Source organism: Colletotrichum destructivum, chromosome 3 (assembly GCF_034447905.1).
Source record: "Colletotrichum destructivum chromosome 3, complete sequence".
NCBI lineage: Eukaryota > Fungi > Ascomycota > Sordariomycetes > Glomerellales > Glomerellaceae > Colletotrichum > Colletotrichum destructivum.
The window spans coordinates 3,794,705-3,819,552 of NC_085898.1; the positions used below are offsets into that span (position 1 = coordinate 3,794,705).

At 55.8% G+C, this 24,848-nt stretch overlaps 7 protein-coding genes across 7 annotated transcripts; 5 read left to right on the plus strand and 2 right to left on the minus strand.

Annotated features, from left to right (window-relative positions):
* Positions 1 to 1,191: 1,191 nt before the first annotated feature.
* CDEST_05246 (Putative SAP domain, acinus, RNA recognition, SAP domain superfamily) lies at positions 1,192 to 3,617 on the minus strand. Its single transcript, XM_062921405.1, has one exon. The coding sequence runs from the start codon at positions 3,344 to 3,346 to the stop codon at positions 1,391 to 1,393; it is 1,956 nt and encodes a 651-aa protein (XP_062777456.1). The 5' UTR covers positions 3,347 to 3,617; the 3' UTR covers positions 1,192 to 1,390.
* Positions 3,618 to 4,112: 495 nt separating this feature from the next.
* Positions 4,113 to 6,119, plus strand: CDEST_05247 (uncharacterized protein). The gene is made up of 2 exons (XM_062921406.1): positions 4,113 to 5,065; positions 5,117 to 6,119. Exons 1-2 carry the CDS (start codon positions 4,585 to 4,587, stop codon positions 5,920 to 5,922), a joined length of 1,287 nt encoding a protein of 428 aa, XP_062777457.1. The 5' UTR covers positions 4,113 to 4,584; the 3' UTR covers positions 5,923 to 6,119.
* A 1,930-nt stretch (positions 6,120 to 8,049) lies between these two features.
* CDEST_05248 (Putative Zinc finger, GATA-type, Zinc finger, NHR/GATA-type, transcription factor GATA) lies at positions 8,050 to 12,357 on the plus strand. Its single transcript, XM_062921407.1, has 3 exons — positions 8,050 to 10,095; positions 10,153 to 10,724; positions 10,801 to 12,357. The coding sequence occupies exons 1-3, from the start codon at positions 9,728 to 9,730 to the stop codon at positions 11,634 to 11,636; spliced, it is 1,776 nt and encodes a 591-aa protein (XP_062777458.1). The 5' UTR covers positions 8,050 to 9,727; the 3' UTR covers positions 11,637 to 12,357.
* Positions 12,358 to 12,366: 9 nt separating this feature from the next.
* Positions 12,367 to 14,070, minus strand: CDEST_05249 (Putative golgi apparatus membrane protein TVP15). Its single transcript, XM_062921408.1, has 6 exons — positions 13,998 to 14,070; positions 13,831 to 13,902; positions 13,632 to 13,675; positions 13,550 to 13,564; positions 13,429 to 13,497; positions 12,367 to 13,358 (listed from the first exon to the last, which is right to left on the minus strand). The coding sequence occupies exons 1-6, from the start codon at positions 14,015 to 14,017 to the stop codon at positions 13,186 to 13,188; spliced, it is 393 nt and encodes a 130-aa protein (XP_062777459.1). The 5' UTR covers positions 14,018 to 14,070; the 3' UTR covers positions 12,367 to 13,185.
* Positions 14,071 to 14,540: 470 nt separating this feature from the next.
* On the plus strand, positions 14,541 to 17,769 carry CDEST_05250 (Putative small GTP-binding protein). Its single transcript, XM_062921409.1, has 3 exons — positions 14,541 to 14,941; positions 15,005 to 15,065; positions 15,197 to 17,769. The coding sequence occupies exons 1-3, from the start codon at positions 14,759 to 14,761 to the stop codon at positions 17,410 to 17,412; spliced, it is 2,460 nt and encodes an 819-aa protein (XP_062777460.1). The 5' UTR covers positions 14,541 to 14,758; the 3' UTR covers positions 17,413 to 17,769.
* A 1,529-nt stretch (positions 17,770 to 19,298) lies between these two features.
* On the plus strand, positions 19,299 to 20,718 carry CDEST_05251 (uncharacterized protein). The gene is made up of 2 exons (XM_062921410.1): positions 19,299 to 19,648; positions 19,704 to 20,718. The coding sequence occupies exons 1-2, from the start codon at positions 19,464 to 19,466 to the stop codon at positions 20,578 to 20,580; spliced, it is 1,062 nt and encodes a 353-aa protein (XP_062777461.1). The 5' UTR covers positions 19,299 to 19,463; the 3' UTR covers positions 20,581 to 20,718.
* A 956-nt stretch (positions 20,719 to 21,674) lies between these two features.
* Positions 21,675 to 23,513, plus strand: CDEST_05252 (Putative glycoside hydrolase family 47, six-hairpin glycosidase-like superfamily; the record flags this gene model as incomplete). Its single annotated transcript, XM_062921411.1, has 1 exon — positions 21,675 to 23,513. One exon carries the CDS (start codon positions 21,675 to 21,677, stop codon positions 23,511 to 23,513), a length of 1,839 nt encoding a protein of 612 aa, XP_062777462.1.
* Positions 23,514 to 24,848: the final 1,335 nt, after the last annotated feature.

The following is a 24,848-nucleotide window of genomic DNA, read 5'->3' on the forward strand; positions in this document are numbered from 1 at the left end:
GTGTGTACATCGGAGTAACGGTAAAGATGAGGAAGTGGATATCGAAAAAGGAGCAAAGCGCGTGTCGGCGAGAGAGGGTCTTCAGCAATTCTATCTTTGGCCATCGGCGGATTACTACCACTAACTAACGTAGAACACTGCCTACCCCCAGTGTTGCTCTTTTCACTGTCCTTTACTCCCTCGATCCTCTCCGTTGGCCCCAATGCCCCCCCTGCTCGGTGATTATCTTTCATGGGAGTGAAGACAAAGGAAGATAAGTGAAACACGGCCTTTGAGCGAAGGCAGCATCGGTACGCGGCCTACTCCCCTTCCTCGACCCAGACGCCATAGGCTTGCGATAATTACATGGGAAAAAAAGAAGCTAGACAAAGTTGGTGGGGGATATAATGTATGCAGAAGGACAGCAGGGGGTGGGTTCCGATGCGGTGTAGTCGTGGGCTGGGCGATGAGCAGTGCGAAGACGACGCGGGGCGCGCCACGCCGGGGCTGACTACAGAGACAGAACGAGAGGGTCTCAAGAAAAAAAAGTCGAGAGGACGGTCGAATGCGGATAGGAGAGCCGGCATCAAAGACTTCACATCAAGACAGCAGGGGAGAGTAGAGCGAACACCAGGACGCCTATTGAGAGGTACCAGCTTTCTCGATTTAGCCACTCTCGATGAAAGATCAGAGCGAGCTTCTCTGCAAAGACCTACGCGTCTCGCAGGCTATGTGGACTGTGTGTGGTATGGTATCGCAACGTGTATGGCACGTCTATCTATGGAAACCCCGAGGTCAAAGCAGAAAATTGCAGTCTAAGCCAGCGTCTTGCTGCCGCCGTCACAAAACAGAGAGCGTCAGGGTAAGTTTGCGCGCAAGAGCCGAGGCCTCCTTGTTGGCCAACCATCCCTTCCGTACCAGATCCTCCAATCCCCCGGTTGTTTTTTGGGTTTCTCAATCGTGTCGTTTTCTTCCCTCCCTTGTCTCTTTTTCTCACTTCTCCCCAAACCCCTATATCATCAACGACGTCCTTGTCGACGAGCCAGCATCTACCCTCCCTAATTTTTGCTCTTGGCTCTGGTATCAGGCGACGTTCACCCCCAATACATTGTAACACTTCAGCCGCCACCCTTCTGGAGGCATGTAATGAGCCAGCTTTAGCCCTCGATGTAAAGTTGGCCAGGGTCCATAAAGAATCACCAGGCCCCTTCTTAGCCCAGAGTTTTCCGATATCGCGGGCATTGTCGTTGCAAGGATCGCCGGCGGAGTCGTATAGGGCAAATTGATGTCGGCTGACCGTTCCAGGACTGAGGCACACTACCAGGCGCACAAAACAGCAGCATGACCCAAGCTTATTGCGACTTGGGCATTCGGGATCGTGGTCAATGATCCCAATGCGCTCAGCGTGCTCCTAGTACCAACCGTCGCGGTCGTCCGAGCGGAAGCGACGACCGTTGTCGGGGCGAGGTCCAAAGTTTCCGCGATCGCCCTGTCTGTAAGGGCCACCCTCGTTGATGCCGGGCAGGTACCTGTCGCTTACCATGCGATTTCCACGGCGACCGTTACCACCGCGCCTGCCGCCACGCGATGAAGGGGGCGGTCCCCTGGGCGGTGGTGCCCCACCAGCCATCTGTCGACGTCGGTCGCCTTCTCGGTGTGGGGGACGAATTCCCACAAAGTTCTCTTTGCCGCGGTCGACAAACTTGTCGCCATTTTCGAAGGTGTAGCGGTTGATTTCGGTCTCGGGACCCATGTCGCGACCGATCTCAGTAGTATAGTGAGATCGCATGTTTCTGATACGCCTAGCGCCTAGGTCGTCCGAGACAGGCTGGAAGGATATCGGTGGACTGGCACGGGTGGTTTGAACGGCGCCCCCGGGGAAGCCCTGAATCTGTCGCGGAGGTCTCGGGCCAGGTCCGCGCTGCGCATCCCCTCTGGGCCCCGAAGGCGCACCTTGTGTCCCTAGACCACCACGGGGACCAAGGGGGATATTGTTCACGTCCTTGACCGCGGGGCCGGAAGGCGCAAGCCTGGTCGGCTCAGGGGCTGGTCGTGCAGGTTGAGCTGCGGATCCCGAGACTAGACGAGCGACGCCATCCTCGTCGTACAGAACTTCGAAGCGGATACTTCTGTCGCGGCTTTGAGCCTGCTCTTCGTCAATCCAAAGCTGGATCTTGTCCGTTGGGACGAAGTCCACCCACAGCTCTTTGCGGTTGCTTTCATCCGGCCAGCGGACGCCGTGCAGGGCGTTTCGAACGCGTGAAGCCTTGGTAACGGAGCTGAAGATGGCAAAAGCGTGGGTCTTGACCTGATCGAGGTAAAAAACGTCGATATCGTTGTTGTTGGGCTCTGCATCGATAGGAGCCGCCAGCTCCACCAGATGTGCGCGCACCGTGTCCTCTTTAAGAGGCCTCATAAGATTCTTGATGTAGAGGGATTCGGTGGCATAGTGCCTGGCTGCTTCAACGGTTCTCTCGTGATCCATGACGATGTCATCGTCGCCATCTTGACGGTTTATGCTCTGGTGCGCTGGCTCGGGCGTGTGGTCAATATTTCTGGACTCCTCCCAGGCTTCAGCGTTGGCAGCATGGCCTTCGTTCGCTCTATCGTGGATGTCGCCATCATCTGTCACCATTGCCGTATTCTCGCCGTCTGCATCGGTCGGCGGCTGGTCCTGATCCATAGCATCGGTGATGTTCTCTGAGATGTCCATTGCATCCTTCGCAATGTCGTCAACGAGACTAGTGCCGCCCTCCAAGCTCTCTTTCAAAGTCTCCTTGACGCCCTCCGTGACTTGGCCCACGATCGCGGCGATGCCAGATTGGTCCGAGCCCTCGGCATCGTTGTCGTTGGCCGCGTCGATGCGGTCCTGGTCTGCCTTGGCGCGCTTGCGAGAGACCGATTCCGATGATTCGACCGGACTCTCTGATCGACGCTTCCGTTTTTGCGCATCTTGCGCTATCTCGGCAGGAGCAGGAGGTGTAGGGTCTGCTGCTGCGATTGACTCTGGAACGGTCGCGGTCGTGTCTTGCTCGTCCGGCTCGGTGGCCGTTTGTTTGTCGGTGGCTTGCGGGACATCCTCGACTACTCCAGCAATGTTATGCCCGGTTTCGGCGACGGTGACATCTTTGGGAGTGGTGCCAATGGGGGTGGTTTCGGCAGGCGCCTCTGCAGCCTCGTCCGCCTCGGTCTTGGGGCTCTCAGCCAGTACAGGCTCTAGGGATGCCTCTGGGTTTTGGGACGCAGCTTCATTGTCGCTTTCTGCAAGGCGATCAACAAGTTCCTGCTTAAGGCCGGCGACACCGAGTCCTCTGCGCTTCAACTCCGCTTTGAGCTGGACGACGGTCTGCTTGCTCCAGTCCTTCATCTTGTATAGTTGGTGATTCGGCGCAAAGGCTGGCGCATAGCTAGGCTGCTGGAAATAGTGGTTTCGATTGCAAGAGCGCGTGTGTTGGTACGGATTGTGTCCTGCTGGGGTAGGTTGCGCGCGTAGAAAAAAAGTTGTGTTGGCGAATTTGTGTTGTTGTTAAAAGGCTTCAGGTGAGGTAAGGTCCTCGGTGGTGGCTCTGAGCGCGTCTTCGCGAGCCTGAAAAATTGCCCCGTCATGCGAACTCCAGAGCCTCTCCACTATGAACAAGGTGAACAAGCACGCAGTGGCAGGCACGCTAGGAAAGCAAGAATCTCACTAGTGCAGGGGTTCCTTCCCACCCTCAGTGATCAATCCCGCCTGGCAAAGATGTCATTTCTGCCACATGCCCCACATCTCCCTTTTCGCTAAAAATTGGGCCGGTTATCTGCCGGAAGATCGGTCACTGGTCACGTGACTCGGAGATGAGAAGCAACGGGCGATGAGGGAAAAGGCTAAGGTAGTTCGAGGGCACAATGCAGCTGGGCTCTTCTTCTTCACTCGTCTGCCATGTGATACTATTGTACTTTTATAGATGGATATATATGTCTCCTACCTTTCTTGCCTGCCAAGTATGTCCTAATAATTGAAGAAGTGGGAAAGACTAGGAAACGGAGGTTCGACGGCAATGTGACAGATATGCACGGACCATCCTCTTGCCTATTGGAGCTGCCTGCAGCCTCTTGAAGCTGCCGCGCCTATCTTGCCTTGTAATGCCTTCCTTACCGCAGTAATCGCCTGCAGGCGCGGTTTTTTGTCTCGTTGCCATTGTCTCACCGCGTGCCATCGACCCGAAGAAAGTATCTCAACGGCTTTCTTGTCTGGTCGCCGCATCCGTCGCCGCATCCGCCACAGACAATGCCATAGGCCTCCCTAGTGCCTTCCGCGACTCTTTCGACTGAGGCAGTTGCGGACTCCTTGCTTCCTGCCTCTGCGTGAAGTTGCCGCACGTAGGTAGCCAAAATAGAACTCTCCAGATGAAGAAGCGACGAGGAGGGTTGACTCGACAAAGAAATGCGTTTTCGCAGCTGCAATTCTCGCCCTGCACTTTTGTGAGATGTCAAAAAGCGTGACAGTCCCGCAGCTCCAACGCTTTATGAACCTCGATTTCTCGAATCCCATTTCAATTTTTGGCAAAAAAATCCTCTCTCACATCTCACCACTCATCCGGTCAATACCACCACCACGCAACCTCTAAGATGGATCGACACTCTTCGGTTTCCGGGGAGAGCCCCTCCTCAACGCACACTCCGCCGGTTAACAGGCCGCTTGGTCGCAGCCGCCTCAGTGCAACACCACTCACAGATACTCCGCCCACGAGCGCAAGCGGCGGCAGAGCGGGCACGCCGGCATCAGACAGGATCTTATCTGGCCGTGTCAAGAAGACATCGCGCAAAATCGCCACAAGAAAAGATGACGTTTTGAGCGAGAAGGAGAAGGAGGAGGAGCGCCGGCAGCTGGAGGAGATGGATGAGGAAAGAAAGCTCTTTCCCGGCAGCGACACTTGGGCAGAGGATGAGCTCAGACTCTTCAAAATTTTGTACATGAGACAGTACTGTCCCCTGTTGCCGTCTCATTGGGGCATGGATTTTCGAGGCATTCCCATCCCGGACATTCTCTTTGCGAGCTCTGACACACATCCGCCTCTCATCAACTCACAATCAGGAACGGACTTCAAGGGTGAGTCGAGTCATGGACCCTTGAGAACCCCAAAATACTAACATCATATAGCAACCAGAGCACTTGCTCGTCTCATTGATGTCACAGCTAATGTACGAGGGCTCTGTCAGACGCGCCAAAGACACAGAGCACGGGGGTTCATCGAGAGGGAACTACAGGAGTACACGAAATGGGCTGAGCAGGATGGAGAATACGGCGATGTCGAGTACTTGCCGAACCTCATCATCGACATGGTGGACACGACAATGACGCCTCAGGCTATCGAGGAACATATGCAGCTTCGTCTCAAAGCTGCCGCCGCTACACATCGCGCACATTGGAGGAACGACATGCCTGAGTCTTTCGGCAGCGGCGACCATGGCACGGACAAACATCAGTCCAAAGACGATGACGATGAAGACGCCGAGCCCGAGGACAATAGAGTCGTCCTCGTGCCCGACAAGTACCCGACACCGTCTCCGCAGAAACTGCATCCAGCTCCTCCGTCTACCCCAGCGCACAAAGAGATCAACTACGATGGTTTTGAAGATCGCAGTTCTGCAAGCGCAGAACTCGATAATCCAGCGAAAAGTATGACCTATCAGCCGGATGGACAATACACCCGTCGCCCACCTGTCTTGTACGGGCTCTTTATCGTCAATACCTCAGTCATGGTGCTGACCATCGACTCGGCGAAGGAAGGAGACGAAGCCTACGTCAGCTACCAGGTGGAAGTTGGCTTCAGCAAGCGTTACCAGGCCGTGTGGAATGCCATTACCATCGCAATAGTGGTCTGCCTGGCGAGAGACGCAATGATCGACATGAAGGAGGATTTCAGCCATTCCATGATGGATGGAGATAGCGACCCTGATGCTTGACATGACGGAACGAGTAGTCGAGACTGCCGTAGACATGTGCATGTCTCGCACTTTCTCCTTTACGACCTACGCGGCGGCTGGTGGTTCTTTGGATGCGTATACCCCTATCCTGTTTATATTGGCAGACGCTGCAGATACCCTTCTAGTTAATTGTGACACTTCGTTGCTAAGCCACTTTGCCCCAGAGAACTCATGTCGCCTGGCACCTTGCATTTCGGCTCAGCTGAGCAGATGGTGCAACCCGAACGACCTACAATGTCATTTTAAAATTAGTCGATTGGCTGATGTTGGCGGGTGATGAATGCAGCCCTCGGCATGCTGCCCTCTCGACAGCGGGCATTGAGAAACCGCCCCAGCCAGTAGGTGCTAAATTGGCAAACATCCAACATGACAGCACATATTGATTCGGATCCGGCATCCATATGGTCGTTATAGTGACCCGCTCGACGTCTCGAAACCCCCTTCTTCATTCGCAAAGGCCGCCGGCGCTCGGCGTTTTCATGCCTCACATTAGGGGTCGGTCACCGAGGCGAGACAAGAGAAGACGACAGAAGAACATACAGAAAACATCAAAATACGGGGTCACGGGCAAACCTGGTGTGATCGACCACCAATCTTGCCTCCTCTTATCACCGAGGGAGGACCCTGCGAACGCTCGGGATTACGTATCGTAAGCGGGAAAAGTGCACTGGGAGCCAGTCACTGGGGACCGGCATAATCCCCGATCGCCCTCATTCGTCACCGCCTATGAAAAGACCCTGTCAGCTTATTCAGGTCGTCTGTCACTGGCTCACGACGGACGGGGCGCGAAAGGGGGGCGGGCGCCGTTGGTAGATTCTCGGAGCCGGACTCCGGTCTGGTCTACAGAGTGCTCCACTGGCAGTAGGTCTGGTGATCATGGTTGCCATCTGGTACCCCTTCTCCCGTTCACAATCTACGATAACTGGACTGGCAAGTGAGCAATGGGCTGAGCCCGATGGTGGTGTGGATGATGGGTTGATAGGCTGAGAGCTAAGGTTGACCATTCCCGAGAATCAATCCTCGAGCCTTCTCGTCGAACGGAGGGAGCTGAAGTCCCAGACATCTATTCCGTTTTTGCCTACGCTAGTGGTGTCCACTGCTGAAGGCTTTTGGCATATACCTGAGCAATGCTACATACATGGCTACGCTAGAGCTCGTTCATCTCTTGGTCGCGTCCTCATCGGGTATGTTGCATTGCATCCTGGGGAGGAAGCCCAGGGCTTATTAATGCATGGTACCGTACTGGAGACGCTGGCATGCTCAGCGCGCTGCCAGTCCACTTGGGGGAAGCGGCCCTGTCTCGATCCCAGGGCGCTGGGGAGCTGTCGGACTCGGTAGGGCCCTCAGAGACCCCTCCCCCCCTTTTACAGGTGCTGCTGCTGCATCTCGCTTCGGCCGGCAGAATGGTGCCGGTTATGTGAGAGGTGATGGAAGAGAGGATAGGTGCTGTTTACGAACAGTGTAGGCTTCTGGCAGCATGTGGACAATGTTGTTCAAGGCACATACGTACCCCTTTACCGCCTTGTTGGCGTCGTATCTACTTTCGTCTTGATCACTCATGTAATACGGCGCCTTAGATGTTGTTGTTAGCATCAGAAGCGGCATCAGCACCAGTCGGTGAAAGGCAGTGCATGTGTACACTTGATACAAATAGACGGTACAGAGTACATGCATGCCTTTTAGAGTTGGCATGGAGCACATAGCAAGGCGGTAGCCAGTACAGTACGGAGGCAATGCTGAGCAAAACTCTTCCACCCAGGCTTCCGCGGGGCGGTGGTGGCCCAAGGATTCGGTGCGAGGTATTGACATGGAGACCCAGCGTCCCCTTTTTTTCGCCAGAGATGCCGATTGATCCATCAGAAGCCAGAGAACAGGCAAATCATGAGGGAGCCCGCTAAGATGGAGTCGAGTAGCAGCGCAGGACGGCAACGCCCCTCCTGGGCCAACAGGGAAGGCCGGACCAGGCGAACCGGAAAGGCTAATAACGCCGTATTTTTTCGGGACTAGGCTTCTGGGATTCTGGATACTTATAGTCTCACTGGGTCCTTGCCTGTTGCTATCTGGGTCCGGATGTTTGATCAGGATCTGATTGTGCGTGGTGTGTGGTGTACCCCCCGAGATCTGCTGTCGCTGGCTGGTGATGTTCGTGAGTGGAAGCGGACGGATTCGAGAGCTTCATCTGTTTCCATGCTGGTCAATTTATTAAACACAGCAGAGGGACTCCACACACATAATTACCCAAAAAATAATTATGCACCTAGTACAGTCTTCGCGAAGGAAAAGGGGAGCACATTTAAATAAATAAAAATTGATAGCAAAAGGTTGCTAGGGTCTAGAGGGCCGTCGTCCTGGACCCGGGCGTCATGAATGCCGCGATGCTGGACGCAGCAAGGTGGAACACACGTCTCTCGGCTCGGTTGGAGTGGGCTTCTCTCGCAAACACTACCTTACGCCCCCTGTCACCTTGAGTGCTAGTGTCTTAGCGACATGTGTCACGGCAGCCAATCAGCGGCAACCTGTTGTAATCCGGGACCTCTCAGCCCAGATGACCCAACGACAGGGCTCCGATTTTCCCCCATTTGTCGTCCGTCGCTCGTCATTGGGGAGCGAAGGAGGAGACCAGCAGGCAGAGACAGGCCCAGACGCGGCACGCAAAGCACAGTTGCAGGGCGTCCCGTCCGTTCTCGTGATTTTCTGCCACCAACGGGCAGCGCCACGCTTTCCTGTCCCGATCCCCTCCCATCATCGCCCAGCAGCAGCTTGTGTTCGACACACACCACGCTACAATACACTACACTACTCGCCATACATACGCTTTCACTGTTCCCTTACGCGCTACATTACTCGACCAGGCCCTAACCTGCCTTGCTAGACCAACACCTGCCTCGTCCGAGATCAACACAGGTTTCCTCTTCATTCACTTCTCACCCACGCCCCTTGCCAGGCCTATCCGGTACCTCTCACCGCCCGGTAAACCCTCCCAAAGAGCCCGCTGCCCTTGCCAGTCAACGAGGGGGGCTCTTACATGTCTGGCAACCCAAGAAACATCAGTTGTTTTCTCCTCAGCATGCACTCGAAATCACCATCTTTACTCTCTTAGGCCGCGCCTTCACTTTGCCATCCCGCCTACCCACCCACACTTCGTGGTCCAACAAGTTTCCGGGCCTTCAACAACACCCGACCTGAACCCCCTTGGCGTTTGGCCCATCCGCCTTACTTCTCTCTCCCTCTTGCTGTCTCTCACGCACACCACACTGTGTCTGTAGAGGAACAACCAAAGGCAAAAGCCCTCCTTCATGCCTTGGGAACTGGTGGCGACCCTCTGGCCTCTTTTCTCCCCCCCGGTCTCCGATTCCCGCCCTCCTGCCGGCTCTCTATAGCCACTTCCTGAGGTTGTCATCAGCCCTGTGGATAGGTCTCATCACGTCTCCTGACGCTCTTCCGGACTGTCGGCCGTCGACCGTCGAAGCACCTTTGCATCGTAGTGGGGTTGACTACCTTTGACTCGGTTTACCATCTTCTCTTCATCTGTACACGCCGCTTTCGACCGTCCCTCCGTTGGTTATCTCCTCTTTACTCCGAGACTGTTTCTTTTCTCCGGACGTAGTATTGCTTCTTTCGCCGAGGCACCAAGTCTCCCTAATCTATACCCCCCTCCCCTTTTCGTGTTTGTGAAAGTCCTCTTTCACACCCCGTCTCGATACCCTCGCATATTCTGCTGCAGTCAACAACCCCCCTATACGACCATTATATCACGCCCCGAACGAATCACGCCTCTCCTCGAATGGCTATGGCTGATGGCATATCCCCGGCGGCACAGGGGTTGGCGAAGCAGCCCCCCTCAACCATCCGAACCGCCCTTCCATCCCGACGAATGTCTCCCAAGGCCCGAGATGGAGGACCGTACGACGCTGTGGAGCACGCGAGAGGGCCTAGTCCAGTGGGCAGAGGCGAGCACTTCGAGCCATCAGCGACTCTGCGGCCGTATTCCCGACGTAGTCCGTCGAGCGAAGCCACGTCAATGTCCCAGGCCAGGAGTCCGGTCTCCATTTCCAGTGATGGCTCCCCGAAGGATGTCAGGTCAGAACCAAGACCCAGTCCGGCGCCAACGACGGCGAGTTCGTCATCGGGTCAGACGGGCCAGGTGTGCAGGTAAGAGGATCGCCGCTTTTCCGATTCGCCTTTGGGCGGCATTCTGATCATTCATAGCAACTGCGGTACGACGCGGACACCTTTGTGGCGGAGGTCTCCCCAGGGAACGACGATATGCAACGCCTGCGGCCTGTATCAGAAGGCAAGAAACGCCTCGCGGCCGACCAACTTGAAGAAGCCCCCGCATCTCGTTGCCGCGGCGCCGAGGACTGCTCCTCCGAAGATCGCCCCTGCGCCGGGTCCAGGTCCAAAATATCTCGGTGCCCCTGCCCCGACATACGTCACCGAGGAACAGCAACCGTCGGGTACTTGTCCGGGTGGCGGGAAATGTAACGGTACGGGCGGTGCTGAGGGCTGCAGCGGTTGTCCAGCCTACAATAACCGGGTGTCAAAGTCTGCTCATCTGAATGTCGGTCAGGGGCAGGGTTGCGGCGGTGCTTCTTCGAACCAATCTGCGGGCGAGCCGATGGCCTTAGACGATCCTGCAGCTCCGGTCGACATTGCTGCGTTGCAAATCCAGGGGCAAAACCCGAATCAGACAGTTGTGATTGCCTGCCAAAACTGCGGCACTACCATCACTCCGCTATGGAGACGAGACGAAAGTGGCCACACGATCTGCAATGCTTGCGGTAAGTGCCGGGTTTTCTCTCTTTTTTATCTCTTTTTCCTGAAGAAGACATCGGAGTGTGCTGATACAAAAACCAGGTCTATACTACAAGCTTCACGGAGTCCACAGACCTGTGACGATGAAGAAGTCGATAATCAAGCGACGCAAGAGGGTTATCCCATCTTCGTTCGGTGGCGAGTGGACCGAGGAGATGCTTGAGGGGTCCGAAACGCAGAGTGTGGCCCCAGAAGGGAGTCCCGAAAGGGGCACCATGAACGAGGACGGATCTGTTAATCTGGGCTTCCGGCGTCGCGAGGAAAACAACATGACGATGCTCCCGGGTCCCAACCTGCATCAGAACCGACAAGGCTCCCCGCTGCCGTCACACGATTTAGCTGCTTATCAGTCATCGAGTTCTCGGACTTCGCATCCCTATCCGGGGTCGCTCAACGACGACAACCGACTCGCTCCTATCACTTCGCTGGGCGCCGCCGGAGAACGACAATCGTCGCTGTCGCCCGCTTCTTTCCTCTCTCTGTCTAGGAAGCGATCACTGTCCGCCGAGGGAAACCCGTCGGGAGACGGTGGACCCGATACCTCGAAACGACTCTCGTCCATCAAGTCAATTCTGAACCCAACCAGTGCAGACGATAGCCCTGCATACCAATCAGGAAGCGACGACGCGGCGGAGCACTACGCCCGGTCTGCCATGTCTCCCCCCGCCTCCGCGCCGAGTCCAGGATCATATTCTAACTCCCACATGACTCCTCTTCCATCTCCAGGGCCGAGCAGCCAGACAAGTAATCCGGGGTACAGGCCAGAAACGGAAAGGGTCAAGGCGGAGAAGAGGGCGGCTTTGGTCCGAGAAGCCGAGAGGATGAGGGAGATGTTGGCGGCGAAGGAGAGAGAACTGGCAGAGCTGGGCCACGAATAAACGAAGCGAGAACGCAAGTTCCAAAATGATGCAAACGAAAACGGAATTATCCACCTTTGAACTATCTGGGGAACATCACGGGCACACACTATGGCTTTAGGAGTTGCTTCTACATTATTCTACGCTACGGTGGCGGCGGGCTGGAGGGTTTATTTCACTTTTTCAGATGGGGTCATTCCACCCGGGGCGAAGGTAAAAACACAAAACGGACAGGGTCTGGCCTTACACAAAATGGGAGAGGACGGCGTGCTTTCCCCCCCGAACGCATTCTGGCGTACTTTTCGGAAGAAACCAGCATCTCGAAGCTTTCCACCGGCTCACGACACGGCGTTTCTTTCCTTGCGACAACCCGATTTACCGGTTAGATCTCAGGGGGGAGGTTTATCACGGACGAGAGAAGGAAGGCTTAAGGGATCGGTTTGGAGTTTTTCTTTTTGTTGTATTTTCCAAAGTTTCCTTTCTTGATGCCCTCGGCTTAGACACTGGGCACCCATCATGTAGTAATTGGGCGAGGCCGGGAAAAGGGGTTAGCATCCAAAAAAGGGTCGGACATGGCAAGAGGCGTCACCGGACGACGACGACGGTGGTTGGTCTACATTTTCTTGCTAGGGTCTGCGTGTGTATCAATGTCTCGCAAGAGGAAGCAAAGTATCTGCTCGCATTCCAATCCCAAACGGGGTGTTACCTCTTTTTACACCGAGTATTCTCTCACAGTTTCCTTCCATACCTCGCGAGGTCGTCTGCTTGAATCACTCTGCTGTGAAGAAACTTGCGAAATTCTCTCTCAACGCGATGAAGACGCACCGAAGAAGTCAAGGGTCGCTCGTGATAGTCGCGTAACTTTGGGGGGGGGGCATCGAGTCCGTGTTGAACGAGCTGTAAGCTACGGCATGCTCGCGGAAGCAGTCAAGGGGCCTTGCTGGGAACTTGGATCATCAGTGTTGAGGACAAAATCAGGTCTGTTCAGACTAGCCGTTGCGGATCCCAAGCAAGACCCTATTTTTCCCGACCACCCTTTCTCCTTACACCCTCTAAAGAAAAGTCGTACACTATGCCACCCTACCCGGCACAACTTGCCATCGAAGAAGCGTCGCGCGCATAAAAACAAAGAAGAAAATAAGCCAATGAATGCTCTTTCCTTCCAACTCACACACAGGTTTCTGCAAAGTCGTGAATACACACAATATACACAGCGGACCCCGGCACATCCAAATGGGGGGGGGGTTCTGTCGGGTTGTACAGGGTTGTACCTGATCCGTCGCTTCTCTTCTTGCGTTCTCTTTCCCAGTTTCCTTGGCGAAACTAAAGATCGTCGTCTGAATCGAGCTGTGCGCGATTCTTTGATTTCCCTCTCTTCAGTATCTTGATTGTCGAAAAGAAATCCTCAGCAAATCCGATTCAACTATGTTCGTATAAAGGGTTGACTTTTGTAACGGGGAAAGCTTTCATGCCCCTTCCCCCCACCAATGGTATCAAGATTGGGGAAGGCAAAAAGAAGGCATCCGAGAACGAAGTTTGGTCATGTGTGGTTGAAAAAGGGGCGGCTAGCTTACACCTGCTCTGCGCCCCAGCCGCCGTCGGCCTCGCGCATGTTGGCTGGCGGCTCGATCTGGGGAACGAACTCGAGAACGACGTAGGCGACGCCGATGAGGCCGACGATGGAACCGGCAATGATCTTGAAGACGCCGTCGGAGAGGAGGATGGAGCCGATAAAGATGTAGACTAAGAGGGGAGCATTACGTTAGGATCGCCGATGGTATGCGGAAGGATGACTTGGAGAACTGAGACTTACAAACACCACGGCCGATAAAGGAGAAGAGGAAGGAGGCGTAACGAGAGACTTGGGGAGGGATCTGGAACTCTGGAACAACGTTAGAAAGGCTTTGCTGAGAGGGGCGGGCATTGTCAAGTACCGAGGAGAGCGGTGCCTAGTTCAGTGTTGATTAGCTACGTCACTGGCAAGCAAAGTATTGCAAAACGTGAGGAGAGGCTTACAGAGACCGAAGAGGATTACGTAGGCACCGACAATGATGCCCTGGCTACACAGGGAGAACAGTCAGTCTAGGCTTCTCAAATTGCCATGTTGACTTTGTGTCCGGTTCGTCGCGATGAAGGGGATTCTTGCGTCGCACAAGGAACCGTGCGCGCGGGCATGCGGACAGGGGGTCCGTCGGAGGAATTGAGCGGGACGTACAAGTTGAAGTTGAAGAATTGGGCAATGCCGCCCAGGACCATGATGGTCGCTGTGGCCAAGTTGACGATGCGGCTGATGAGAGAGACATAAGGTTAGCGGTTTACGACTGCGCCCAGGGGGTCGAGAGAGCTGCAGGGTAGCTCTGCAGGGCTTCATGATGGACCTACAAAGTGTCGGAGAGCTCCATTTTGACGGGTTTGGGAATTGCGACGTTGGTGTTGGGATTGGTCGGAGGTTCGATGTGGGAGGTCGAGAAGATTTAGTGAAAGAGAAGGAGAAGCTGACGTGGATGGAGCGGCCAGGCAGCTGGATATCGCAGGTTCGGGAGAAGACGTGTTGTGTCTTGTGTGGGTGTGAAGGAGCAAGGTGGGTGAGGTGTGACGTCCGTAAAAAGAGGCTGGGTTGGTTGTGTCTGACTCCTGAAGCTGGCAAACCTGGCAGTAAGATACAACGGGTTGTGTGGTGGATATCTGACTGGCCGGTACCGGTACCCGCTGATGCATGGCTTTACGCGCACAGCAGAGGTCAGCGTTTTCACCGAGCAAAGTACAGAGTACTACCACCAGCCACATAAAACAGACCCATCCAACCTCTTTTCTTCAGGCACCTACCTAGGTAGGGGTGTCTCAGTGACACTGACTACTACCTGCTCTGGCAGGCACGAGCGGGAGCACGGTGACCGCCTTCCATACCTAGTCGGACGGCATAGATAGGCCTATGAGATTTGCAGCGTCGGTTGCGCTTAGCTGAGGCAAAGACGAGATGAGAGACCTTCTCACCAGCTTCAATTGATGGTCTGATATCAGGACGTCTGCCACGTCCAAATGTTCTTATCGCTCATCCCGCCACGTCATAAAATGTGATCGAACTCACCTGATATTCTCATTCGCCACTACTTGTACAATTACGTTCGCTCCATGTCCTGGTCATGTTGGTCCTTCGAGTTTCCGTACCCAGGCAGAGCCACCACATTGGCCGGCTGCTAGGGCGAGCTTTGTTCGCCGGCATTCTGAACATTCGGAGGTCTATACACACACCTCCGGTGCAAACGAAGCACCATTCTCCTATCAAGGATATCAGAAACATCGGGATCATCGCCCATGTTGATGCAGTTTGTGACCATCCACCCCAACGTGGCCTTCGTTGACGAGACAGCTGACTCTATCTGTCACAGGGCAAGACGACGACAACTGAGCGCATGCTGTACTACAGCGGTGTGACGCATCGTGTTGGAGGTATGTGGTGTTCATCGCAACTCCCATTCAGGCTCTTCAAGCTAGGCTCCACTTTCAAATGAACGAGATCTGTAGCTTCGGGTTGAAGAAGAGGCTGTACCAGGACCTCCCGGCTGACAAAGAAAATGCAGATGTTGATGCAGGGAACACAGTGACCGACTTTCTCGACCTGGAGCGAGAGAGAGGCATCACGATTCAGTCAGCCGCCATCACTTTTAACTGGCCCCTCCCTGAAGAGTGCCCACAAGGCACACGCCCGAAGACAATCAACCTCATTGACACTCCCGGCCATCAGGACTTCAGATTCGAGGTTGATAGATGTTTACCCGTCCTCGATGGCGCTGTATGCATCATTGACTCGGTCAAGGGCGTGGAAGCTCACACGGAAAGAGTGTGGGCTTCAGCGCACGACCACAAGATCCCCCGCATCGTTTTCGTCAACAAGCTCGACCGAGACGGCGCCTCCTTCCGCAAGTCCGTCTTGGAAATCGGCTCCCGTCTAAACGGATGGCCGCTCGTCTGTCAGATTCCTTGGTGGGACGGCGAACAGTTCGTGGGCGTCATTGACATCATTGATCGCGTTGGTTACCGATGGAAGACAGAAAAGCAAAAGACCAAGTACGAGTTTGCAGAACTAAAAGTGGTGCTCTCGGGCAATCCCTTACTTGAGGAGATAGAGAAAGCTCGCGAGCGCCTTGTTGAGAGCCTTGCCGAGTGGGATGAGGCTATTATGGACTTGTTCGCGGACGACCACAGCAAGATCACCGGGAAGATGCTCAAGGAAAGCGTCCGGAGAGCCATCCGCAGCGGCGATGGTACCGTCATCCCCGTCCTGGCGGGTGCAAGCTTCCGGCACATTGGCGTCGAACCCCTGATGGACGCCATCGTCGATTATCTCCCCAGTCCTGACGAACGTCCTGAGCTCGAGGTCCGAGCAGGCCCAGCGAAGCACAACCTGGCAAAGCTCCTGGAAGGGAACACGGAAAAGAAGTCAGGAAACCACCGTATAGCTGCTGTGGCCTCGGTCTTCAAGGTCTACAACCATCCCAAAGAGGGAATTCTGAGCTTCGTGCGTGTCTACTTTGGCGAACTCCACAGGAATTCGTCTACCTGGAACACGCACAACCAGGGAGCCGAGCGGCCATTTGGCTTGTTGCAGATTTCCGCGGCCAAGACGGAAGACGTACAGCACCTTGCGACGGGTCAGATCGGCGCCATCAAGGGCTTGAAGAAGGCTCGCACGGGCGACACGATCCTCACAGCTGTAGGCCAGAGACAGATTCCGGATGCGCTCAAGCACATTCAAATTCGACCACCAGATATTCCACCTCCAGTGGCTTTCCTCGCCATTGACCCGCATGGGCCAACCGCGGCCAAGGAGCTGGAGGTCGCACTGGAAAACGCGTCCCGAGAGGACCCCAGCTTGAGGTGGAACCGCGACGAGAAGACTGAGCAATTCGTTCTCCAGGGCATGGGCAAGCTGCATCTGGACATTGCCGTTTACAACCTGAAGCAGAACCCCAAGGTCCAGGCTGACTTTGGGCCCATCGAGGTTGACTACAAGGAGTGCATAACCTCCCCAGTCGGGCCGCATCAAGTCAGCTTCGACAGGGTTGTCGCGAGCAAGTCGGGCAAGGTATCGTGTAGCGCCGTCCTTGAGCCCCTGGAAGACCACCACCGTCAAGCCGCCCTGGAGCCCACCGTCGAGCGCGACGGCAACATGATCCACGTCATCATCAACCTCCCCGAGGATGGCATCGCCAGCTTTGACCCGGAAGAAGCCCGCCAGCAGCTCATTAACGGTGTCGTCTCCGCGGTGGCTCGCGGCCCGCGTCGTGGCTCCCCCGTGCAAGGCTGTCACATCACTATCACTGTCGACGCCGAGTCCACCGAGAACCCGTCGGGCGGTCACTTCACCGGCGCCGCGTCGCGCGCCGTGCGCGAGGCCCTCCGCGAGGCGCACACCGTCCAGCGAGCCGTCGGCATCCTCGAGCCCGTCATGCTGGTGCACATCAGCTGCCCCGAAGCGGCGGCGGGTATGGTGCAGCACGACATCTCCTCCGGGGCGGGCGGGCACGTGCTCGAGGTAAACGACAAGTCGGCTGAGTCGAGCTCCCGCATCGACGTGAGCAGGATCTACGCGCCACCAGACCCGTATGAGACGGTGGCATCACTTCGGGGGAAGAAGTCGTTGGCACGGACGGTGGAGATCGTGGCCAAGTTGCCGTTCAAGGAAATGCTTAACTTTGATGAGCACCTACGTGGTAAGACAGGTGGTCGGCATTCGATGACGATGGCATTCGACAGTTTCGACCGTGTTGTTGGCTCGCGAGAGAAGGCGCTGTGAGAGAAGACGGCGGTGGTGGGCCTGGATACATGTACAACACGATAAAATCGCCCTTGTGGTTCATAGGTGCTGAGGATGTAAGATATACGTGAAACTCCACACGCTGTGAGAAAGCGTGGCATGTGGTGCAATCAATCGCAAGAAGGGCGAATTATACAGAGCACACTACCAGAAGTTAGTTCGTTCCAAGCAGAGCGGCGCCTCGGGACAAGTCGTTCACCGGGATCCGCTGCCGGTCGTCTTCAAGGGAGACACGCCGGGCCGGACTAGCTAGTCCGAAGTATTGCGCTCCCGGAGCCATGCGAAATGGGTAGTCAATTTCACTAGGTACAATCATGCCCGAGGAATATTTCGCACCCAATTCTAAAACCAAACCAAACCAACAGAGACAGAAAAACCATAGTGTTGAAAGGAGGGATGCAGGTAGTTTTTTAAGAGCGGCAAAAGTCAAAAATCATGATAGCACAACCTGGTTTCGATCCAGGGACCTCTGGGTTATGAGCCCAGCGCTCTACCCCTGAGCTATTGTGCTTGGGCTGATTGATGAATAAAACGACTTAATCAGGTACTATGTACCTCATGTTCCAAAGCTCTGACCTCCTCCCACCTCAACAACGACGGACACTGGTCCTTCACCTGAAGCAAACCTGACGACTTCAGGCTTGCGGTTGCACTTAAATAAGGTCTTTGAGGCTGTTAAGAGAGACCAGGCGCAATAATGTCCCAGCACTTCAATAATGAACCAGTGGAAGAATAATCTCACTCCAACACGAGTCGTTTCTGAATTACCTAACCCTGTGTGGTAACTAAACAGCCCTTGGAAAACCACTGATGCTTGAGCTTTCCGCTTTTTACTGCTGTGAGCTTTTCTATTCACCGAGACAGCGAGCACCAGCTTGTTTTCGTCGGTATGAATGAGGTGTTCAAGACATCGCCGACATGACTGTAAGCTGTTGCGCGACTACCAAGTTCTTCTGGATACCAATCAATGCGTAATGGCTGGCTCATTAATAGACTTTTTTTTTTTCTGGAGCCGTTGGGGTTACTGCGGTATGACATGACCTAGCACGCCACTTCTATTCTTTCACGAGAGTTGGGATGAACTGCCATACTTGTTCATGCTCGTCTGATTTACTCAATCGTTCTACCGGAACGACGTCTGCCTAGGCACAACATCAAATCATTTAAAAACAGAAGTTAGGCAGCAATGCCCACCTGCATTATGAAGCGGGAGTATCTATCGAGGAGTGTGATGCTGCCGAGAATGAAGCCATCTCATCGACTTTGGATGGATCTGTTTTGCTGTTAAGGACCGGGTTTCCCAGGAAGAAAATACGACCTGAAAATTTTATCCAATCATAATTTTGGCGGTCAAAGATTTTTGGGAAAATTGGAGTGTTTACAAAGTAAAAGTGAAGTCCAGCCGCTACCGGTGGGATAATATGGCGTGGGTGGCGGTTGGATTCAACTCTGTTTTGTCTGATCTCAACAACAGTCCGATGTCGACAGGAAAGAACTAGACCATCATTGTCAGGAAGTGATCTGAATATACTTACAAGCGAACAAAAGCGTAACAATATGCCTCCTTAGACTACTTACTGACTTCTACTCAAGTACTGCAATCGGCGTCGGATTATGGATGTTGTTGAGGATGAACGACGGAGATTGCATCGGGGACAGCTTCAGATTAAATCTGACATGGATCACCGATTAAGCTGGCCCTTTCCGAGATCGATTCCGAGGCATTGCGTGTCTTTCCAACTTTGGCTGAGGAAATGATGGTGTTACTGACTCACGTACAAGCTCTCGGATGTAAAATGGTTCCCCGGATGCAAAAATATATGTCGACGCGGACATGAGAATGTCCACTACCTGGGATACCTGAGCCACTCTTTGTAAGAATTTCTCTTCAAGGCGTCAACATCGGTGCGCGCGGGTTACCACCACACTAGGGTCCTGGGAACATTTTTCCAATAAATGCGTCGCCTTTCTGCCCTCAACATCGTGCTACCTACCTTTCTTCATCTCACCTCCTTCTGCCTTCACTCAAAATGATCAACACGCTCGCCCTCGCCCTATCATCCCTGCTGGCCTTGCCAGTCAGTCTGGCTTGCCCTACCAAGCCTCACACCAACACTACTTGCCGTCCCGTCTCGGGAGACAAGACGATCTCTTCCTTCCAGCTGTACCCCGAAAATGCGGATTACGACACAAAGCGCTGCGTTGCGTATCTAAGGTTCAACCACCAGCCCTCCACGGCGCAACGTATAAGAAGCTAACTTTCTCACCAGCGTCCTCTACAACTCCACCGTGGCCGTCTGGGATCCTTACACGAACTCTGTCGTCGACACCATTGCCGTGCCGGGCCTGAGCTTCAACCCGACACTCCACTCCAGCGGCGTCCGCCGCGATCCGCTGGACCGCCTCTCCATCATCATCGACGCCGGCGCCGCCTTCGACACGGCCGGCCAGGACATCTCGGGCGACAACTTCCTCGTCAAGTACGACCTCGCTTCGCGCCAGGTCCTCTGGCAGCGCAACCTCACTGCCGTCACGGGCGGCGTGTACAGCGGCTTCCAGGACACTGCCCACGCCGCCGACGGCACCACCTTCGCTCTCGGCACCTTCCCCAGCAGCATCATCCGCGTCAGTGCCGACGGTGAGACCGCCGCCACCTGGTACCTGCAGACGCCCCCTGACCACACGGTACACGGCCTCTCGGGGCTCGTCTCCTCGCCGGACGGCAAGTCGCTGCTGGTCGTGGACAACGCCGACGGTCAGCTCTACCGCTTTGACATCTCGGCCGCCGAGGGGACGCCGGTCCGCGTCCCGCTGACCGGCGCGGAGCTCATTGGCACCGCTCTCGATGGCGTTTCCATCCCCTCGCGTTACCACGGCACCGTCATCCTGGTTTCGGACAACGCCGCGGGCACGGTGGTGCTCCGCTCGCAGGACGGCTCGTGGGACACGGCGGAGGTGTTGGGCACGGTGCCGGCTTCGCCGCTGGCCGAGGGCGGAGCCAGTGTGACCACGGTGCAGGTTGGCGGTAGCGTTTATGCCGTGTCCGAGTGGTTCATGGACGACAAGGTCGCTGGCACGTTGGCGGGCAACCGCACGGAATGGCCGCTGGTCGATATTTCGGCTCAGATCGACGCCCTGCTGATCTGACCGCGAGGGGTCTAATACGATTGCTGATCAACCAACGGACTTGAAGGAAACAAGAATAGAAGGGGGGAGGAGTAAATGACTATATAACCAGGGGAAGGGGGGTTGATGACGTAAACTAATTACTATTTTCCTACTGAAAAAAATAATATTGAGGGACGACGTGCATTTGGACGATGTGCAGGTAGAACGTCCGCAACTCTTTCCCAGCTGCCAGCAAACACACATGGCGAATTGGTATACCGGCCCTCGCCCTAATGGGGCCATTGACACAAACCTTGATTGTGTGATTGCCGCCTCCTGCATGGGCTCTCTGTGCACATCTCAGAGGCTCTCTCGGGGGTGACATTTGACAGTTGACAGCTGCACCTCGTGCCCCTCTCGATTGCCTGTTGGTTCAAGACTTGGAGCTGACGTCGTAATTTGGAGGTAGTAGGATAGCCAAAATTCACCCAAGACTTGCTAACCAGGGGAATGGCCAATTACACACACAAACACACCGAGTAGTAGACTTTCCCTTTCCCGCCAAGGCGGCCGCTACCCAAACGGCTTTTCCCGGTCGTTGAGCTGCATCCGAACGAGACGAGGATGGCGACTCCCCCCCCCGGGCGGGCGGTTTGCCCGGGGCGCTCGCTAATGCACGCCGTCGCTTGATCATTTTTGTGACGTCGAGGTCCTGTCGCGATAGCATCCTATCATCACGACGGCACGTGCTAGTTAGCATGCAACACCGTTCGAGACCAAGCAAGAGACCGCAATACCAAGACGCAGCACAGCAGAAGTCCATCAGTGCCAAGCTGGTTCCACAACTCCTGGCCTAAAAGTGAATGAAGCCAAGGCCCCAACAGCAGTCGACCGTGACGGCCGTTGCTGGGGCCGTCCTCATTCGTGTCTAGTCGTTAACTGGTTCCAAGCAAGCGCCAAGAAGCGTCATGCAAAGTTGGACGCGGGGCCATCAAAGCGCAAGACCAACAACCATAACAATACCAGGGGCACCTGCACCACCCAATCCATATCAAGCGCCGGGCCACCCACTCACCTCACCTCACTTAGTGTCTTCTTCTCATGGAGGAAAACCGTACGCGAATAGCAAGAAGATGATGCTCCCAGGAAGACGTAAGATACCAAACATCGTCCTCCTGGGCCTCCCCGTCTCCCTCTTCCTCCTCCTTCTCTGGCACAATGACGGTGCCCTCCCTGCAAACCCATTGTCATCGCCATGGTCATCCGCGGTGCCGCCAAAACCAATAGAATGGATGACAGACCAGGACAAGTCGTACTTTTGGAGGACGGTCAAGGTCAACCACCCGGCGCCCCAGCCCCTCCAGCAGCTTCCCGTCGCGCCCTCTGTCCGCTTCCCGCAGGTCCAGGCCCATTTCCCGCCCGAGACCAGCGCCCAGCGCCGCGTTCGCGAGGAGCGCCGGCAGGCCGTCAAACAGGCCTTTTCGAAAGCGTGGGCTTCCTACCGCGAGCACGCCTGGCTCTCGGACGAGCTGATGCCCGTGTCCGGGGGCCGCCGGGACACGTTCGGGGGCTGGGCCGCGACCCTTGTGGACTCGCTCGACACGCTCTGGATCATGGACATGAAGGACGACTTCTCCGACGCTGTGGCGGCCGCCGCTACGATCGACTTCACCACGACCAATCTGGAAAAGATCAACGTCTTCGAGACCAACATCCGGTACCTTGGCGGCTTCCTGTCGGCCTTTGACCTCAGCGGCGACGTCCGCCTGCTGCGCAAGGCGGCCGAGGTCGGCGAGATGCTGTACAAGGCCTTTGACACGCCAAACCGCATGCCCGTCACCCATTGGAGGGTCGGCGACGCCTCCAAGGGTGAACCGCAGAAGGTTGACAGCGGCGAGCTCGTCGCCGAGCTCGGGAGCCTTTCCATGGAGTTCACCCGTCTCTCGATCCTCACGGGCGATCCGAAATGGTGGGACGCTACACAGCGCGTCATGGCCGTCTTCGAGGCGCAGCAGAACAAGACCAACCTGCCCGGGCTGTGGCCGCTCGTCGTGAATCCGGAGACGGAGGTCTTCTACGAGGGCGACGACTTCACCCTCGGCGCCATGGCCGACTCCCTCTACGAATACCTGCCCAAGATGTCCGCCCTCGTTGGCGGCCGCAGCCCCATGTACAAGGCCATGTACGAGGCCGCCATCGCCCCGGCCATCGAGCACAACCTCTTCCGCCCCATGACCCCCGGGAACGACGACATCCTCGTCGCGGGCCAGGCGCACTCCCGCGGTTCGGATACGGGAACCCGATACATCGAGCTCGACCCCCAGGGCCAGCACCTCGTTTGCTTCATGGGCGGGCTCATGGCCCTTGGCGGCAAGCTCTTCAACCGCCGGGACCAGCTCTCCCTCGCGCGCAAGCTCGTCGACGGGTGCATCTACGCCTACCGCGCCTTCCCGCACGGCATCATGCCCGAGACGTTCTACATGGTCCCCTGCCCGTCCAAGGAGACGTGCGAATGGGACGAGGGCCTCTGGAAGAAGCACGTCCGCCAGCGCACGCAGAAGGACGCAGGCGACGACGGCGGTGGAGGCGAGGGACGTTCGGCCGACGACATCATCAGCCAGGAGCGTCTCGTCAAGGGGTTCACCGCCGTGCCGGACAGGAGGTACATCCTCCGCCCCGAGGCCATTGAGAGCATCTTCGTCATGTACCGCACCACGGCGGATGCGGTGTTGCTCGAGGCCGCGTGGGACATGTGGACGGCCATCGACAACGCGACGAGCACGGACCTGGCGAACACGGCGGTCCGGGATGTCACGGCCGAGGGGAAGCCGCCGGCGGCAGACTCGATGGAGTCGTTTTGGATGGGGGAGACACTGAAGTATTTCTACCTCGTCTTCAGCGAGCCGGGCCTTGTGAGTCTGGATGAGTTTGTGTTCAACACCGAGGCGCACCCCTTTAAAAGGTGGAAGTAGATTGGGAAGCTGGGCCGCAACAGTTATCGATTCCCTATTCCCTGAGCGACTCTCTTCTGGATTTTGTTCCTTTGGCATGTGCCGTCCCCGAGACGGTTCCGGCTTGGATAGCGGCCGCCAACAACCATGCTTGTCATCGCCTTGAATGACTTTATCGTGACGAGTACATTTCGGGACATGCGGCCGGTTTAATGCTTTACCTTAGAAATGTACAGACGGAAAAAGAGTGATGATGCTCCTGTGCGGGAGAACTCGAAGTTTGCTGACCCCAAGAGGGCCAGCCGTTGAAGTCGGGGCAAGATGACATGTTGCTTCTGGCATGGGAGCTGATGCCAAGTATTGGATTGTCGGTCTCGGCCGTAGTGAAGCCAACGTTCCGGAGGAATCGGTGTTCCGCCCATCCTGCCTGCCACCGTCTCTCAGCATTAGTCTCCGCAAGTGGGCTGCTCCGACCCCAGCCCTTCGGTATGCAACCCGGTTTCCGCTGGCAATGGATCCGCTGCTGTCGGTGTCTAATAGGCGGGGGCGTAGACAGATACGTTGTTGTGTCCATCGCAGTTCGTGCAGGGGGCGGTGTGTCTCATGCGTAAGCGTAGGATTTTGGTCTTCTCACGACTGGCCGGAATCATTTTGTCTCCATCGAGCTGAGGCCTCGCAATTTGGACGAATGGGATATGCATTATGACCATGATGAATGACTGGCAACTTCCCGCGGGCTCCGCCTTACGTCAGTTCGGGAGAGAATGAATTGCTAGACGACAACCATGTCTCTGTCATATACTCCGAGCGTCATCATCCTTGACGCGGCGAGTCTGCATAGGAACAGTCCCAGTGACAATATTCGGGAAGCCGAATAAGGCGCCGTATGCAACAGGCGCCTCAGCCATCCAACAATGTGTTTGGGGGCGCCTCATACGTGGTCATCGCGGGCCGGGCCCGGAGTGTCGCTGATCCGCGGGGCGTAGTTCCATGGTTGGCCAGGTTGCGATCCCGTTCTCCACCGCTGGGAGACCCCTTCGTCCAACAATGTTCATGGAGATAAACAAAGAGAGGCGTTTCTGTCCGTCGTGGAATGGGGGTGCTGTCGGTGTGTGTGTACGTGAGTGGTTGTCTGTTGGGACAGGTGCGCTTATTTGTTTCCGGCCCCCCCCTTGGGACGTTATTTTTAGGCGGCAACGTGCCAGTAGACAAGCGCTGATGGATGCACTGCCCGACAAGGGCCGGGTAGGCTCTGACAAGCCAAAGGGCCAATCAGGCGTCGAGCGCAAGCACACATGCCCCACTTTGCTCGTCAGGGACAGTAGGAAACATTCATCCCTCATCCTCCTCAACCAA

Coding starts and splice junctions, on each gene's coding strand:
- CDEST_05246 (XM_062921405.1), bottom strand. CDS start 3,346: ATGAAGGACTGGAGCAAGCAGACCGTCGTCCAGCTCAAAGCGGAGTTG.
- CDEST_05247 (XM_062921406.1), top strand. CDS start 4,585: ATGGATCGACACTCTTCGGTTTCCGGGGAGAGCCCCTCCTCAACGCAC. Junction 5,066..5,116: donor ATCAGGAACGGACTTCAAGG/GTGAGTCGAGTC, acceptor AACATCATATAG/CAACCAGAGCACTTGCTCGT.
- CDEST_05248 (XM_062921407.1), top strand. CDS start 9,728: ATGGCTATGGCTGATGGCATATCCCCGGCGGCACAGGGGTTGGCGAAG. Junction 10,096..10,152: donor CAGACGGGCCAGGTGTGCAG/GTAAGAGGATCG, acceptor GATCATTCATAG/CAACTGCGGTACGACGCGGA. Junction 10,725..10,800: donor CACGATCTGCAATGCTTGCG/GTAAGTGCCGGG, acceptor TACAAAAACCAG/GTCTATACTACAAGCTTCAC.
- CDEST_05249 (XM_062921408.1), bottom strand. CDS start 14,017: ATGGAGCTCTCCGACACTTT. Junction 13,903..13,997: donor ATGGAGCTCTCCGACACTTT/GTAGGTCCATCA, acceptor CTCTCTCATCAG/CCGCATCGTCAACTTGGCCA. Junction 13,359..13,428: donor CTTTATCGGCCGTGGTGTTT/GTAAGTCTCAGT, acceptor CTCCCCTCTTAG/TCTACATCTTTATCGGCTCC.
- CDEST_05250 (XM_062921409.1), top strand. CDS start 14,759: ATGTTGGTCCTTCGAGTTTCCGTACCCAGGCAGAGCCACCACATTGGC. Junction 14,942..15,004: donor TCATCGCCCATGTTGATGCA/GTTTGTGACCAT, acceptor TATCTGTCACAG/GGCAAGACGACGACAACTGA. Junction 15,066..15,196: donor TGTGACGCATCGTGTTGGAG/GTATGTGGTGTT, acceptor AAGAAAATGCAG/ATGTTGATGCAGGGAACACA.
- CDEST_05251 (XM_062921410.1), top strand. CDS start 19,464: ATGATCAACACGCTCGCCCTCGCCCTATCATCCCTGCTGGCCTTGCCA. Junction 19,649..19,703: donor CGCTGCGTTGCGTATCTAAG/GTTCAACCACCA, acceptor CTTTCTCACCAG/CGTCCTCTACAACTCCACCG.